Genomic DNA, 15,941 nt, shown 5'->3' on the forward strand with positions numbered 1-15,941 from the left:
CCTGCTCCTGGAACTGAGTAGGGCAACTAATCCCATGCACCGCAACGACGGAGCCTGCGGGCCCTAGAGCCCGTGCTCCGCAACAAGAGAAGCCACCGCAGTGAGAACGTGCACACGGCAACTAGAGAGCAGCTCTGCTCACCGCAACTGGGGAAAGCCTGCGTGCGGCAAGGAAGGCCCAGCAAAGCCAAAATAAACTCATTTTTTAAAAAAGACCTAACGTGAAATGCAAAGTTAAAATGCTCAGAAAATGCACAAAAAGGTACATTCATGATCTCAAGGTAAAGAAGGATTTCCTAAAGACAAAAAATGGATTAGCCATATGAAATACAATGATTGTGAACTTGTACTACCATCAAGACTTTCTATTCATTAAAAGATACTAGAGTGAAAGACAACTCACAGAATGGAAGAAGATACATTTGTAACACATATGGGTCAAAGGAATAGTATCCAGAATACATAAAAGGCTCCACAAATCAAATCAATAAGACTACTCAACAGAAAAACAGATAAAGAGCCTCAACAGGCTTTGACAAACAAGGACATGCAGACAGCCAAGAAGCATGCGGAGATGTTTGGCTTCTTTAATCATCAGAGAAATACAAATTAAAAGCCACAACAAGATACCACACATAATTATCAGACTGCATAAAATTTGACAATAGTAAGTTAAGAATGTGGAATAACATGTTCTATCATCAACTACTGGTAGGAGTATGAACTGGTACAACTACTTTAGAAAACATCTAGGCATTATATGGTAAAGGTGAAGATACGCATACTCTGTTCATTACCCTTGGGTATACACTATAAATTAATGCACATGTGCACACAATACCTATGAATGCTCAGAGCAGCACTTTCATCTGGGCTTAAAATGAGCAACTCAAATGTCCTTCAGAATCTCACAAGAAGTATGAGATAAAAGAATACATACAGCATGCTTTTCTTCAGGGGGGAAAAAAAAAAAAATATATATATATATCTCTCTCTCTCTCTCTCTCATGTTTACAGGCAACAGGCAAACTATTAAGAAAAGTAAGTAAATCACTACAGAACTATAATCACCTAAGTCAAGATCCTGATTGCCCCTTGGGGGAAGCGAGGAATATGAGATGAGAAGGGCCTACTGGGGTTCAGGCAATGTTCTCTTTCTTAAGTGGATGGTGTTCATTTTATGATTATTTATTATGTACATTTATGTGTTACGGCCTTTTATGTATGCATGCTATATTTCAGGGGTTTTTTTTAAGTTAAAAGAAAAAAAAAGCAGCAGGAAAAAGGCATCAATTCTGCAAACACAGATCCCAGCAGACAGCTCTATAGACCATGCAGTTTTGCAGTTCGGTTACAGACATCATTCCTTAGAAGCTCAGCCTAGAGTATGGTATGTTTCTTTAGACCTTTATTTTATGGCTCTAGGTAAAACCTTTCCTTTTTTTTTTTTTTTTTAAAGAAACTGGAAAAGATTGTTTTCTGCAGCTAAATATAATGAGAACAAAGTGAACTCCCAGAAAAAAGAGTTCTTAAGCACATTAAGAAAAACAAAATTTACCTACAGTATACAAGTAATTCAGCTGTTGGCAAAAAGCACCTAAAATGAGATGAAAAGGGAGGAAAAAAGCTAAAAATAAAAAGGGTAATCAAAGAAATGTTAATGTTTAAATCACGTTTTTTGTCAAAAGCACTAATATATTATGAAAGATATTCTGCAATGATCTAAAAATACTGAATAATTCCTGCTCTCCCTCTTCATTTGAAATGTCACCTTTTATCATATGTTACATCTTGCCTCAGATCTATTTCTAGACTCATCCTACTAATCTATTTATGGTGCTTTTTAATAATTGGGAGTTTAAGTGTCCTCCAATTATTTTTCTTTCTCAATATTCTCTGAAGTATTTTTCCACATGAACTTCAGAAGTAACCTCCAACCTGTGGAGGTTCTGATTCAAACTGCAATGACTTTATGCATTAAGGAACCTACCTCTATTATAATGTCTTCCTTAGCCTTTCTTGTTTTCTACTTTACATTTTAATCAAAAAACAAAAATGACTTAAAACTAGGAGATATTAAAAACAGTATCAGATAGTATATGAATTCTGATTTAAGCATCCTTGAGAATATGTGCGTAAGTCATTAAAACAAAGACTAATAAATTTTATAACACAAAAATGTAAAATTTATGGATGAAGTAAAGCTATTATAAACATGTATAGAAAGTATATGTTCTTTATAATAAGTTTAAATTTGGGGGTACTTATATACTTATCATGTATTAATATCTATTAATATATCCTGAGACTCATATGCCAAAGCCTTTGACTGTGTGGATCAGAATAAACTGTGGAAAATTCTGAAAGAGATGGGAATACCAGACCACCTGACCTGCCTCTTGAGAAATCTGTATGCAGGTCAGGAAGCAACAGTTAGAACTGGACATGGAACAACAGACTGGTTCCAAATAGGAAAAGGAGTATGTCAAGGCTGTATATTGTCACCCTGTTTATTTAACTTATATGCAAAGTACATCATGAGAAACGCTGGGCTGGAAGAAGCACAAGCTGGAATCAAGATTGCCAGGAGAAATATCAATAACCTCAGATATGCAGACACCACCACCCTTATGGCAGTAAGGGATCCGCACTGGCAGGCGGATTCTTTATCCACTGTGCCACCAGGGAAGTCCGAGGTGGGTACTATCTTGATTCTATTTTAAAGATGAGGATACTCAGGTCACACAGGCAGTAAATGGAGAGACTGGGATTTAAACCCAGGCAATTCAACAGAGTCCTAATCACTGCACTAAGAATTTTTACAGCATTCTAATGTCAAAGTAGTACAGAACAGTAAAAGCCTTCAGGAAGCAATTTGAAAAACATGTATCAAGAGTCATCAAAAGATAAAACATATTCTTCAACCAAATAATTCAGCTTTCGGAATTTTTTTTCCTGAGGAAATATCCGAATGGAGGAAAAGGCTACGTTGCTTTTGTCGTTGTTTAGTCACTAAGTCGTGTCCAACTTCTGCGAGCCCATGGTCTGTAGCCCACCAGGCTCCTCTGTCCATGGGATTTCCTGGGCAAAAATACTGAAGTGAGTTGCCATTTCCTTCTCCAGGGGATCTTCCCAGACCAGGGATCAAACCCACATCTCCTGCATTGGTAGGCAAACACTTTACCACTGAGGCACCAGGGAAGCCCTGATGTTGCTTTTACTTTAGCCTTTACTGACAGTATTAAAATACAGTACACGTGTCTAACACACATTCCCGCTTCTAATACTAGCATCCCAGTTTTGTTCTGGAGTTCACAGCCTCCACTGCATGCAGGCTTTAGGAATGGAACTGAAAACCTGCTTGCTCCTGGCCTAGGTGTAGGCAAATGACCTGTGTCACTGTTTCATATATTTGCATCTTTAGATAGAAAGGCATAGAGCCAACTTTTGGAGCTGATTCACCCCAGAAACTAAAACTTTTCAATGAATATCCACTAGTTCCCATCACCTAGAGCCCCAGAGATCCCGGCTTCTGTCCACTGTGAAACCTGGTTTAGCCTTTAGTCTGATTCTGTGAGCTGCCTAACATCGTTCTAATAAACTCCCATGCTCTTTTCCCTCCTCATCCTAGACTGAGTCACTGTGTTGTTTTCAAAGAATAGTAACACAAAACCAGTACCACAGAGTAGGCTGCAGGCAACTAAGTCTCAGAAAAATGTCAATTAGTTACGGAACCAATAAGGGGTAGAAGACATTGAGTCTCCTGTTCATATTCCAGGTAGTAACCAGTGGTGAGACAGGGCTGAATGTATCAATAAACAGTAAGTGGAAAGTCTACAGTGAGCATACTAGCTTAGAATTACGGTAATAAAACTGCAAACACAGATCCAACTCTGGCCTAAGATTCCATGACTGAGAAACAACAAACAATTTGACATGACTCTTAAGGAGCTGGACTGTGTCCTTCCAAAAAAGATATGCTGAAATCCTAATACTCAGTACCTCAGAACATGCTCTTACTCGGAAAGAGGGTCTTTACAGAGACCGTCAAGTTAAAAGTGTCGTGAGGGCGGGCTCTAATCCAGCGTTCTTACAGAAAGGGGAAATACGAACATAGAGACAGACAAACACACAGAGAAAAGATGTTGAACACATAAGGGAAAGAGTCGTTTGACTAGAGGGATGCTTCTACAAGCCAGGGAGTGCCAAGAATTCCTGGTAAACATGAAGCTAGAAGAGGTAAGGGATTTCCTCTGAGAGCTGTCAGAAGACAGAAACAGCACGGCCCAGCCAGAACCCTGATTTTGCACTTGGGCCTCCAGACCTCTAAGACAAGAGACTTCTGTTAAGTCGACCAATTTTTGGTACTTTATTATGGAAGTTCCAGAAAACAAACACAATGACATAAAGGAAACAATTCAAAGATTTAGGGAAATAGGGACCTTAGACTAAATCTATTGTATGAATATGCATCCCACTTATCCACCCCAAGAAAACCTGAAAAGACTCTCTTCAACTTCAATACTTAAAGAAGTAATTAAGTAAACACCAAAACCTTTTTTTAATTGAAGTATAGCTGATTTACAATATTGTATTAGTTTCAGGTATTCAGCAAAGTGATTATTCGGTTATACCTCTTTTTATATTTTTTTTCTTTCTTTCTTTTTGGATACACTGTGTGGCATGTAGGGTCTTACTTCCCTGACCAGGAATCGAACCAGGCCTCTTGCACTGGGAGCTTGGAGTCTTTGACACTGGACTACCAAAGAAGTTCCTATATATTCTTTTTATTCTTTTACACTATTGGTTATTACAAGACATTGAATGCATTCACTGTGCTATACAGATATGCTTACTGTTAATCTATTTTATATATGGTACACCAAAATCTTTTAAACACATTTTACTGACTTTTCTCTCTGAGCAAGAAATACTAAGGGAAGAGGCTGCCATGAAAATGGGTCTCCTGATTTCTGTGGGTGGGAAAATCCTGAGATGATGGAGATCAGATGAGAGCAGTTAATTACCCAAAGAAAATCTGGTATGGTTACTTCACTGACAACAGGAGAGAAGCAAAACTGGATCTCCAGAATGGTCTTTCAACAAAAAACAAGAAACAAAACAACCTTCCAAGTTTAAAGAACTGTTAACCATCTTCAAAGTAGTATGTGGCCATTCTCACACGCAGCTAAACACGGAGGTAAAGGAGATGCCCACAACATTGAGTAACTACTGAACAACAGCTCTAAGTTAAAAATTCTGGAGCTACAGAATACAGCCTCAGTCCACTGATAAATAAGAGCTAAGGCCCATGGAGGTCAGGTTCTAAAAAGACTTTCAATCCAGTCTACCTGAGACCCATTGGAATCCCAAACCTATCCCACAGCTTTTGGTCCCCAAATAACCTCAGAAACTAACAGCTTCCTCTCATGGTTCTTTAGTAATTGGTCAGAAAGTCTATTAATGGTTGAAAAGGTCAAGTGCAAGACCACCAATAGCACTCTCTTCCAAAACAGCAAGTTAAAAGCATTATCACATCTCCCAAAGAACCACAAAGATTTGTGTCACCATTAAAGCATGAGCAGAGGGGATGATCTGATATAGTTTGACTACAGCAAAAGTCTGACAGCTCTTAGAAAATGACAGGGGATTATAATCAAATGATGATGCCAAATGTTGCTGCAGTTTTGATTTATCCTCTTTACTGAAACAAATAAACACAGCCTTGGTTATCTGGTATGCATCCAACTGCAGGGCTCTGATGAAACAGCTACCTAGATCCTCTTCCGATCGGACACCTGCTTCTTCAGGTTTACTTCCCCGCCCCCTCAGGAAAAATCCAAAGAACTTTTTTCTTGAACCAGTAGAAAGTCAACCACCAACAAAATATACCATCACTCCCAAATACTATTATAGTATCTAATTCCTGTGTATAGTATCTAATTCCTGTCTATCAGTCATGTCCAACTCAGCGACCCCATGGACTGTAGCCTGCCAGGCTCCTCTGTCCATGGAATTTCCCAGGCAACAATACTGGAATGGTTTTGCCATTTCCTTTTCCAGGATTCTTCCAGACCCAGGGATCGAACCCGAGTCTCTGCGTTTCCTGCATTACAGGAGGATTCCTTGCCTGGAGGGTGAAATTTGAGGAACAGAATGGCAATATAAGCACCGGGAAAGCCCTAATTCCTATACCATCAGAATCAGGAAATTAACATTGATAGCATACTACCACTTAATCACAGATCTCACTCATTTTCATCAACTAGCCTAACAATATGCTTTATAATAAAAGGTAAAATTCAGGACCCCCTTGTTATATTTGCTTAGCATGTATCTTTAGTCACTTCCAACTTGGAACCTCAGTGTTTCCTCGATGCTTTTTAGGAACACTTGGCCAGTCATTTCAAGAATGTCTCTCAGTTTGGGTTTGTTTCATGTTTCCTCATGTTTGTAACCAGATTATGCATTTTTGGCAGGAAGATCACAGAAATATGATCATCTCCCTGCAGGCAGTATACAATTTCAATTTGTCCCATGTAAAGTGATGCTACTCTTGAATCACTCAATTAAGGTGGTGTCTGCCAGGTTTCTCCCTATAATCTTTTTCTTTTTGTAATTAATATGTTTCACAGGGAGATTATCTGAGACAACATAAATATCCTTTGGAGTGAATTGAATGGTGCCCCCACCCAACACCAATAAAAGATATGCCCACCCAGAAGCTGTGAATGTGACCTAATTTGGGAAAAGGATCTTTGCAAATGTAATTAGGTTAAAGATCTTAAGAAGCGATCAGTCAGATTAGAGTGGGTCCTAAACCCAAAGACAAGTGTCCTTAAGACAGAAGGGGAGGAGATACAGGCGATATCAAGACAGTGGACACTGAACAAGCCAAGAAATGCCAAAAATTGCTGCCAGACACCAGAACCTAGAGGAGAGGATGGAACAGATTCACCCTCAGAGCCTCCAAAAGGGGATCAACCCTACTGACACCTGGTTTTCAGACTTCTGGCCTCCAGACCACGAGAGAATAAATTTATGTTGTTTTTAAGACATCCAATGTGTGCTAACCGCCCCCTAGGGAACTCATTACAGCAATTCTGTTCCTCCAAGTTTTACCTACTAGTTTTAGTATTTATTGATGTTTCTTGGCTGAATCAACAATTATGATGGTTACCAAATGAAATTTTCTAGTTCCATCATTCTTTCTACATTCATTCTTGTAAAGAAAGGCTTTACATCAGCTTTATTCATAAGAGGTAAAAGCTGTGGACAATCCAAATGCCTATCAATGGGTGAATGGATAAACAAACTGTGGTATATCTAGACAATGGAATACCACTCAGCAAGAAGGAAAAAAAGGAATGAACTACATGCAACAACATGCGGCAGCAGAGATTATCTAATACTGATGGAAAGTAATGAATGATTAACAAAAATAGAAAAAATCAGTACTTGATAAATACGGCAAATTCATTCAGCACATGTGATGAGCGAGACAACGAAGGTCCTTGATACTAAAAACTGAAAAATATGAAACTAATGATAACAAGCTTAAATTCCATGATTTAAAAAAGTTTTCTTCAAATTTGGGGAAGATTCTGGTGGCTCAGATGGTAAAGAATCTGCCTGCAATACAGGAGACCCAGGCTCAATCCCTGGGTCTGGAAGATGCCCTAGAGAAGGGAATGGCAACCCACTCCAGCATCCTTGCCTGGAGAATGCCATGGTCAGAGGAGCCTGGTGGGCTACAGTCCATGTGGTCAAAAAGAGTAGGACACAACAGAGCGATAAACACTTTCCCGTTCTATCTGGCTTTCTCTTGTTTCCCTTTACCCCTTCTGCCCCTCTTCTGCATTTGTCCATCTCTGTTTCTGTCTTTGAATTTAAGATAATGAAAACTATCTGCCAAACACAGAATCAACAATTTAGGTTAAGACCAGTTTCTTCATAATTCATTCCTTTGGCCATATTCTTTTAAGTAAATGCTCTGATTTTCAGTTGAACAAATTTAAAAAAAAACTTCCCATATTTCATCGTCCTTTACAAATACTGTGGCAAATTTCCTGTAATCACATCAGAGATCACACTTCATTCATTTCAAGTGTATGTTGTTACCTTTCTAATGGCTCTCTTGATAACGTAAGTCAATGAACTATGATTCAAAGGAATAAAAGCTGCATGTTGTTCACTAACTTCTCTGAACTATCAAAGTGCTACTCCTAAGTCGCTTCAGTCGTGTCCAACTCTGTGCGACCCCATAGACGGCAGCCCACCAGGCTCCCCCGTCCCTGGGTTTCTCCAGGCAAGAACACTGGAGTGGGTTGCCATTTCCTTCTCCAATGCATGAAAGTGGAAAGTGAAAGTGAAGTCGCTCAGTCGTGTCTGACTCTTTGCAACCCCATGGACTGCAGCCCACCAGGCTCCTCTGTCCATGGGATTTTCCAGGCAAGAGTACTGGAGTGGGGTGCCATCGCTTTAAAAAGTTTCTGAGAGTATTGAATCATAAAAGCCATCCCATCATTTAATTTTGTGATATTCTCTTGAAGGTCATTTGCAGTGGCATTAGAAAGGATAATAAGAACATTATTTCAAATGAATAAACCTACAAAAAAGTACATATAAACTTTGAAACATTATTTCTTAGAACATAAGCATAACACAGAAACAGTAAATCCACACATAGGAACATAAATAAATTAGACATATACTGTAACTTAAGATCAAGAAGTAATAATAAAATGAAAAAAAAAATTTAAAAGAATATGTTGGGACTTCCCTGGTAGTCCAATGGATAAGACTCCATGCTCCCAATGCTGGGGGCCTGGGTTCAATCCCTGGTGGGGGAATTAAAGTCCCACACACTGCAACTAGGCCTGTGCTACTCAGTCTGTGTGCTCCAGAGGCCATGAGCCCCAACAAGACCCAGCACAGCCAAAATAAATACATTTCAAAAAGAGGATATGTTGGGAATTCCCTAGCAGTCCAGTGATTAGGACTCCAAGGTTCCCACTGCTGGGGGCCCAGGTTCAATCCCTGGTTGAAGAACTAAGACCCCACAAGCCACATGGCATGGCCAAAAGAAAACAAAAAGGATATATTCACATTCTCTCTCACTCTATGCTATATTTATCAAGTCCCTCTGCCTCAAGACAAAAGTAAGTCATATAAAAATTTTTAGATAATTCAAGTTTTCCTTTGTAAATTTGGCAAGGGTATATAAGCACTTGAACAATGCTAGAGAGGTCAACCTTAATGGTAATTAAATAAATGAAGAAGGCCTTAGGGGACTTCACAGGCGGTCCAGTGGTTAAGACTCCACCCTCTGCTGAAGGGGGTGTGAGATCCATCCCAGATTGAGAAACCAAGACGTTGCAGGTCAGAAGTGGCCAAAAAATATAAGAGGGTGTGGTGCAGGAAGACAAAGAAGGCATTCTTTAAAAATATAAGAAAGCCCTCTCCACCCACTGGTATGGCTATTATTTTTTAAGAAAAGAAAAATATCAAATGGTGGCAAGAATAGGGAGATATCAGGACCCTTGGAGAACTGCTAGTGGCAATGTCAAACAGTACGACTGCTGTGAAGACAGTTTGGTGATTCCTCAGAAAGTTAAACACAGAATTACCAAATGACCCAGCCAGTCCACTTCCAGGTTTAGACCCCAAAGAACTGAAAACAGAGAATCTAACAGGCACTTCTACACTCAAGTTCATAGCAGCATTAAAAGATGGAAACAACCCAAATATCAACAGATGAATGGATAAACTGTGGTGTGTATATACAGTGGAGTATCATTCAGCCTTAAAAAGGAAGAAAATTCTGACACATGCTACAATTTGGACAAACCTTAAAGACATCATGCTAAATGAAATAAAATTCAAAAAGGGCAAATGTGGTATGGTTCTGCTTATATGAGGTAGCTAGAAGAGGTGAACAGCAACTGGAAGTAAAATAGAGGCTTACCAGGGCTGGAGAAGAGGATAATGGGAAATTACTGTTTAATGAGAACTGAATTTCCGTTTGGATAATGGATGGGTTCTGAAAATGTAGAGTAGTGATTGTTGCACAATCCTATGAATATACTTAATGCCACTGAATTACACACCTAAACCTGGCTAAAATGGTAAATCGTATGCAAACACATTATCATTTTTAAAGGGGGAAATTTTTTAATTAAAAAAAAGGTAAAAACACCAATTTAACCACCACACCCAAAGAAATTCAACTAAACTAGCAGTCACTTTGGGCAAGGAATTGCATGGTCAGCCCTAAAAGATTAACTATAAGATGTGTAAGGCAGTATCTCTGCTCCCGAAGACCCCAAGGTTTAGCCGAGAAACAGACAAAACACAGCAGTTATCTCACAATGCTGCGAATCATCTTTACAGGGATTCCACCAGATCAAAACCATTTTCATAATACTTCTAAGTTTATTCGCCCTTTTCACTGTGTTGATATCTGTACTGATGGTTGAAAAGCAGTGGCTAGTAAAACTGCTGTTGCCTTAGCAGGAAGCAAGGCAGTGGTACCAAAGTGAACTAGTGGATCCTGCTGCTGCTGCTAAGTCACTTCAGTCGTGTCCAACTCTGTGCGACCCCATAGACAGCAGCCCACCAGGCTCCCCCGTCCCTGGGATTCTCCAGGCAAGAACACTGGAGTGGGTTGCCATTTCCTTCTCCAATGCATGAAAGTGAAAAGTGAAGTCGCTCAGTCGTGTCCGACTCTTTGCGACCCCATGGACTGCAGCCTACCAGGCTCCTCCGTCCATGTGATTTTCCAGGCAAGAGTACTGGAGTGGGATGCCATTGCCTTCTTCGACTAGTGGTCCTATATGCACTATAACCAGGGACTTCCCTGGCAGTCCAGTGGTTGACTCTGCACTTCCAGTGCAGGGGGTCGGATTTGATCTCTGATTGGGAAACTAAAGACCCCACGTGCCTCAAAGTCAGCAAAACATAACCACTCACTTCCAGTTTAAAAAAAGAAAAGGGAAGACTTCCCTTGTGGCTCAGTTGGCAAAAAAAAAAAAAGGGGGAAACCAGTTTAACTTATGAATGTCCTTGATGATGCAATAAAAATTAATTTTATTAAACCTCCACCCACGAATACATGTCTTCAACCTTCCGTAAACTAAGAGGGGAGGTGCATAAAAGGCTTCTGTTGCATAGTATGGCTATGAAGAGGGAAAGCACTTGTGATTGAGTGAATGATGGAAAGAAGTAGCTACAATTTTCACAGACCATCATTTTTACTTGAAAGACTGATAAGTATTCTTGGGCTTCCCTTGTGGTTCAGCTGGTAAAGAATCTGCCTGGAATATGGGAGACCTGGGTTCGATCCCTGGGTTAGGAAGATCCCCTGGAGAAGGGAAAGGCTACCCACTCCAGTATCCTGGCCTGGAGAATTTCATGGACTATACAGTCCATGGGGTCGCAAAGAGTCGGACACTGAGCAACTTTCACACTTTCACTCCAAGTCTTAGTAGAAGCACGTGGGATTTTTACTCTTCAGTGTAGCATACGGAATCTTTTTTAGTCTCCAGAACATAGTTTTTGGCATGTGCAATCTAGTTCCCCAATCAGGGATCAAACGTGGGCCCCGTGCACTGGGAAGGCACTTAGCCACTGGACCACTAGGGAAGTCCCAGGTCTGTGACCTTTCACTGCTGTGTCCCTGGTCAGGACACTGAGATGCTGCAAGCCACAAGGCACAGCCAAAAAAAAAGAAAGACTTGGGCATCTGGCATACATTTTTTTCAAAATGAAGTTTTTCAAGAAAAGCTGACAGTATTTGTTGCCAGTGATAAACTTAGAACTGCTGCTTAAAACCTCGTATTTATTTGGCTGCATTGGGCGTTAGTTGCAACACTCGGGATCTTTGTTGCGTCACGTGGGATCTTTCCTCACGGGGCATGTCCTCTCTAGTTGTGGCATGCAGGCTCGGTACTTACAGGCCCGTGGGCTTAGTTGCTCTGAAGCAAGTGGGATCTTAGTTCCCCTACCAGGGATGGAACCTGAGTCCCCTGCATTGTAAGGCAGATTCATAACCACTGGACCAGCAGGGATGTCCCCAAATCTCCTATTTTAGAATATATGTGTCCACTACCTGGTAGTGATGACAATAAACTGGGTAACTTCCCAATCTTAAGACTTCTCCAATGTGATCAGTGATAGTAACAAATGTGGGTATTCTATAATGAAATGCATCAATACTTGGAAGATCTACACAATTCAGTGAACCAAATGACTCATGTACATGCCACAAGAACACATGTGGGTAAAAGGCTGATTCAAAGTGCAAGAGAAACCAATGGCTCTTACTGTTAAAATAGAAAAGTTTATTGATGATGTTTCAGATTCCACTTTGACTAATCTTAAGAAACTACCACTTTGGGGTGGAATATCCACAATTATCTGAAAAGACAAACTATTCCTCCCTTTTTCTACTACATATGTGTGTGAGACTGCCATATATAGCAACTTGATAAATTTGATTTAATTGAAATTAAAATTTTCTCTTTAAAAAACAATGCTAAAATAATGAAAAGACAAGGTGCAGACTGGGAGAAAATGTTTTTGCATTGTATATCTAATTAATGTCTTGTATTCAGAATGTATTAAGATCTCTCAAAACTCAAAGAAACAAAAAATGGGCAAAAGATTAGAATATTTATTTCAATATTTATTTTAGGGGGAAAAGTGATTTTTCACTTTAAAATGTCAACACACAATAAGCTTATTTTTAATAGGTTAAATTTCATTAATTTCTCTCTCTTTTTTTTAAAGATTTATTTGTTTGTTTTTTGGCTGCGGTGGGTCTCTGTTGCTGCATGTGGGCTTTCTCTAGTTGCAGAGACAGGGAGCTATTCTTCATTGCAGTTCTTGGGTTTCTCATTGCAGCAGAGCCCGGGCTCTAGGCATCCAGACTCCAGTAGCTGCAGCACAGGGGCTCAGGTAGTTATGGCTCCCAGGCTTAGCTGTTCCATGGCAACTAAGGGGGATCTCCCCAGACCAGGGATGGAACTGGCGTCCCTTGCACTCCAGTGCAGATTCTTAACCACTGGAACACCAGGGAAGCCCCTAAATTTCTCAGTTTTAACTTCTCATACAGTAAAATATGGTTGATGTAGCTCACATAAACAAAAGCTGCTTAGAACCCTGAATCATTTGAGTACAAAGGGTTCTGAGAGCAAAAAGTTTGAGAACCACTACTGTAGCCTGACACACAGGAAGACTGTCAAGACTTCCATTTATGTAGCCTACTCTTTTTTTTTTGCAAGTTTTGATGGTGGAGTATAAGGCTAACTGTGGGAACAAAGTAAGCTTTAACATTTGGTGTATAAATCTTCGTTCAAAAAGTACATACATGTCAAAAGACATACACATTCACATTTAACAGCAGGATTTCTGCTTTATTAAAAAATGCTCAAGTAACAGGGTTTATATTTTATCCTTTCAGTGAAAACACATGGCAAATTTATGTTGCTCCAAGTGTGCTCCAAAATACACAGGACTCTAAATGTTCTCTGTGTCTAATTTTCCTCTATCTTGTCTTGCTGTCCACTCCCACTTGCCCTACAAGCAATGAAATGACAAATTTCTGGAATATGCTGCTGGTGCTTTCAGCTGTGCTCTGCCTACACAAAAACAAAACAAATCCATAATAGGGGCCTCTGGGATTGGATGAAACAGCCTCCCACAGGCGGACTGGAGGTTCTATGAGTCAATCAAACAATTCTTGGCAGAAATCCAGGCAAACAGAAAACAGACTTTGAAAGAAGCTAGTCCACAACTCTATGACAATACCTTTTAAAAATGTTCTGTATTTGATTAACCTTTACACTCTTCTCTATGTCTCTGTTCCTCTACTGAAAATAAAGCAACATTATGCTACCTTAAACAAGAGGACTTTCTTAAGTAACAGAAGTGGTATTGTGTTTTCTCTAAAAAAGATTCATGCCATTCATTCACAGCAATGCCTAAGCACCTACAACTCTGTATGATAACACAGGTTGGGTACAGAAACATCGGCTGCTTTAGAACACATTCAAAGCTTCGATGAAACTACAACTACATCGAATTTTTAGAAATTAGGGTCTCCAATTCCTTTTGGCACATCAGTAATTCCTTATCTCTTCCTACTTTGACGGGTATCTACAATTTACAAGCACTTTTACGTGGGAACTGTTGAGAACTCTCTGACATCAATTAGCTAAGGCAAGTACCACAGGGCTAAAAAAAAATAAAAGTGCGCTTTTGAAAAGCCCTAAACTGAATTTAACACATCCCGCTAACGGGGCCAGTTTAAGTGGTAAGAACCCATTCCACGCTTTTATTTTTCATAAGCCGTACAAGCATAAAGATCCTAGAAACATTTCATGATCACCATACCGAATTCTTTCCTAAGACTAAGTCGCTGGATGATAACTTTTTAGCCTCTCTACTATAGCCAACAGCTTACTCCAACTACCAGCCACCCGGGGTCAATTTTGGAGGCCTGACACCGCCGGTAGGAGGCCACCGATAGGAACAAGTCCTTCAAGAGCAAAATTATGACAGATTCGAAGGAGATACTCTTTTTTTTTTTTTTTTTCGCCATCTCCCGCTTCCTTCGCGCGTCCTGGGTAGCAACACGTCTTCAGTGCATCTTTAGGCCAAAATCTGGCGCCAGGTTTCAAACACGCTTACCCGCTGGCTGCCATCAGAGTGGAGTAGCGAAGGGACGAGGGGACGCCTCCCCACCGATCCCGGCCGGGGTCGGGGGGTGGAAATAAAGCGAGGGATGTCTGAAAGGAGACCACAACCCTCTCCTTCCGAAAAGCCACTTTCCTTTGCCCGGAGCCCCCCATCCTGGAAAGTGCGCTGAGAGACCCTGGAGTCTGCCCTCCCGTCGATGGACACACCGAGCGCCCTCGGTGGCCGCGGGTTGGGGGGCTCGCGGGGCCGGCGCGACAGAAAGCCCCGAACTGCCCGGAGAAGAGGAGGGGGGAGGCCGCGGCAAGCCGGGGAACTCACCCAGCTTCTTCCACATGGCGAGATGACAGGCGAGGAAGCCTTTGCGGATGGCGGCGCACACCTTCGCCGGCTCGGACGACGTGAAGCCCCTCTGCTTCTTAATGAAACCCCACAGGTGCTCGCGGGCGAACTGCGCCGCCTCCCGCCCGCCGTGCCCGTCGCACACGGCGAAGAAGGCCACCGAGGAGCGGCGGCGGCAGCAGCGGCCGGGAGCCGGCGAGGCCCCGGCGTCGGGCGGCGCGGCGCGAGCCTCCCGGGCGGCCCCCGCGGCGCCTCTCCCCGCCACTTCGCCGCCGGCCGGGGGCGGCGGTGACCGCGGCGGAGGCGGCGGGCGCGAGGGCGATCGCCGCGACGAGAGCTCTTCCTCGGCCGCCGGCTCGGGCTCCACAACGATCTGAGTAACGTCCTCCATGTACTTCCTCCCGCCCTGGTCGGAGAAGACGCTCACTCCCAGCGAGTACAGCCCCGCCATGGCCGGCTGGCCGCGATCCCGCCGGTCCCGCGCGGCCCGCCGAGTCCCCGCGGCGGGAGGCACCCTCGGCGCTCGCCAGCCAACTATTGTTTATCTCCGACGAGGCCGAGCCGGAGGAGGGGGCGGTCCCGGAGGGCGGAGGTAGGGGGGGCGCGCGCGATGTCGGGACTTGTCCGCGAGAGCTGGGCCCGAAAGCCGGGGGCGGACAGAGCCCAGCCGCTGCGCCTGCGCAGTAGGCCTCCCCCCGCCCGCCCGTGCCCACCACACAAATCCGACGTTCTCGCCGGCTGACGTCACTCGGCTCTGCGGAGCCGACCAATCCGGAGTCGAGTTGGCGCGCGCGCCCGCCCTCCGCCCCCAAGCCTCGCCCCTCCCTGCAACGGCCGCGCTCCTCCGTCCCAACCCGCGCTGGCGCTGGGGGCGCGCCTGATCCGCCCGGCTTACGCCTCGC

The 15,941-nt window shown here is 42.6% G+C and overlaps 1 protein-coding gene across 2 annotated transcripts in view; it reads right to left on the bottom strand.

Annotated features, from left to right (window-relative positions):
- The window catches only part of PPM1D (protein phosphatase, Mg2+/Mn2+ dependent 1D), a 61,173-nt gene extending 45,456 nt beyond the window's left edge, over positions 1 to 15,717 (bottom strand). The window contains exon 1 of one of the 2 annotated variants that reach the window (XM_027516760.1): positions 15,019 to 15,717. In XM_027516760.1, the coding sequence (XP_027372561.1) occupies positions 15,019 to 15,490 (472 nt within the window). In that variant the 5' untranslated portion in view covers positions 15,491 to 15,717. The remainder of the gene's footprint in view (positions 1 to 15,018) is intronic. The other variant, XM_027516761.1, reaches the window with a different exon arrangement.
- Positions 15,718 to 15,941: the final 224 nt, after the last annotated feature.

This window comes from Bos indicus x Bos taurus, chromosome 19, assembly GCF_003369695.1.
Source record: "Bos indicus x Bos taurus breed Angus x Brahman F1 hybrid chromosome 19, Bos_hybrid_MaternalHap_v2.0, whole genome shotgun sequence".
In the NCBI taxonomy this organism is placed as follows: Eukaryota; Metazoa; Chordata; class Mammalia; order Artiodactyla; family Bovidae; genus Bos; species Bos indicus x Bos taurus.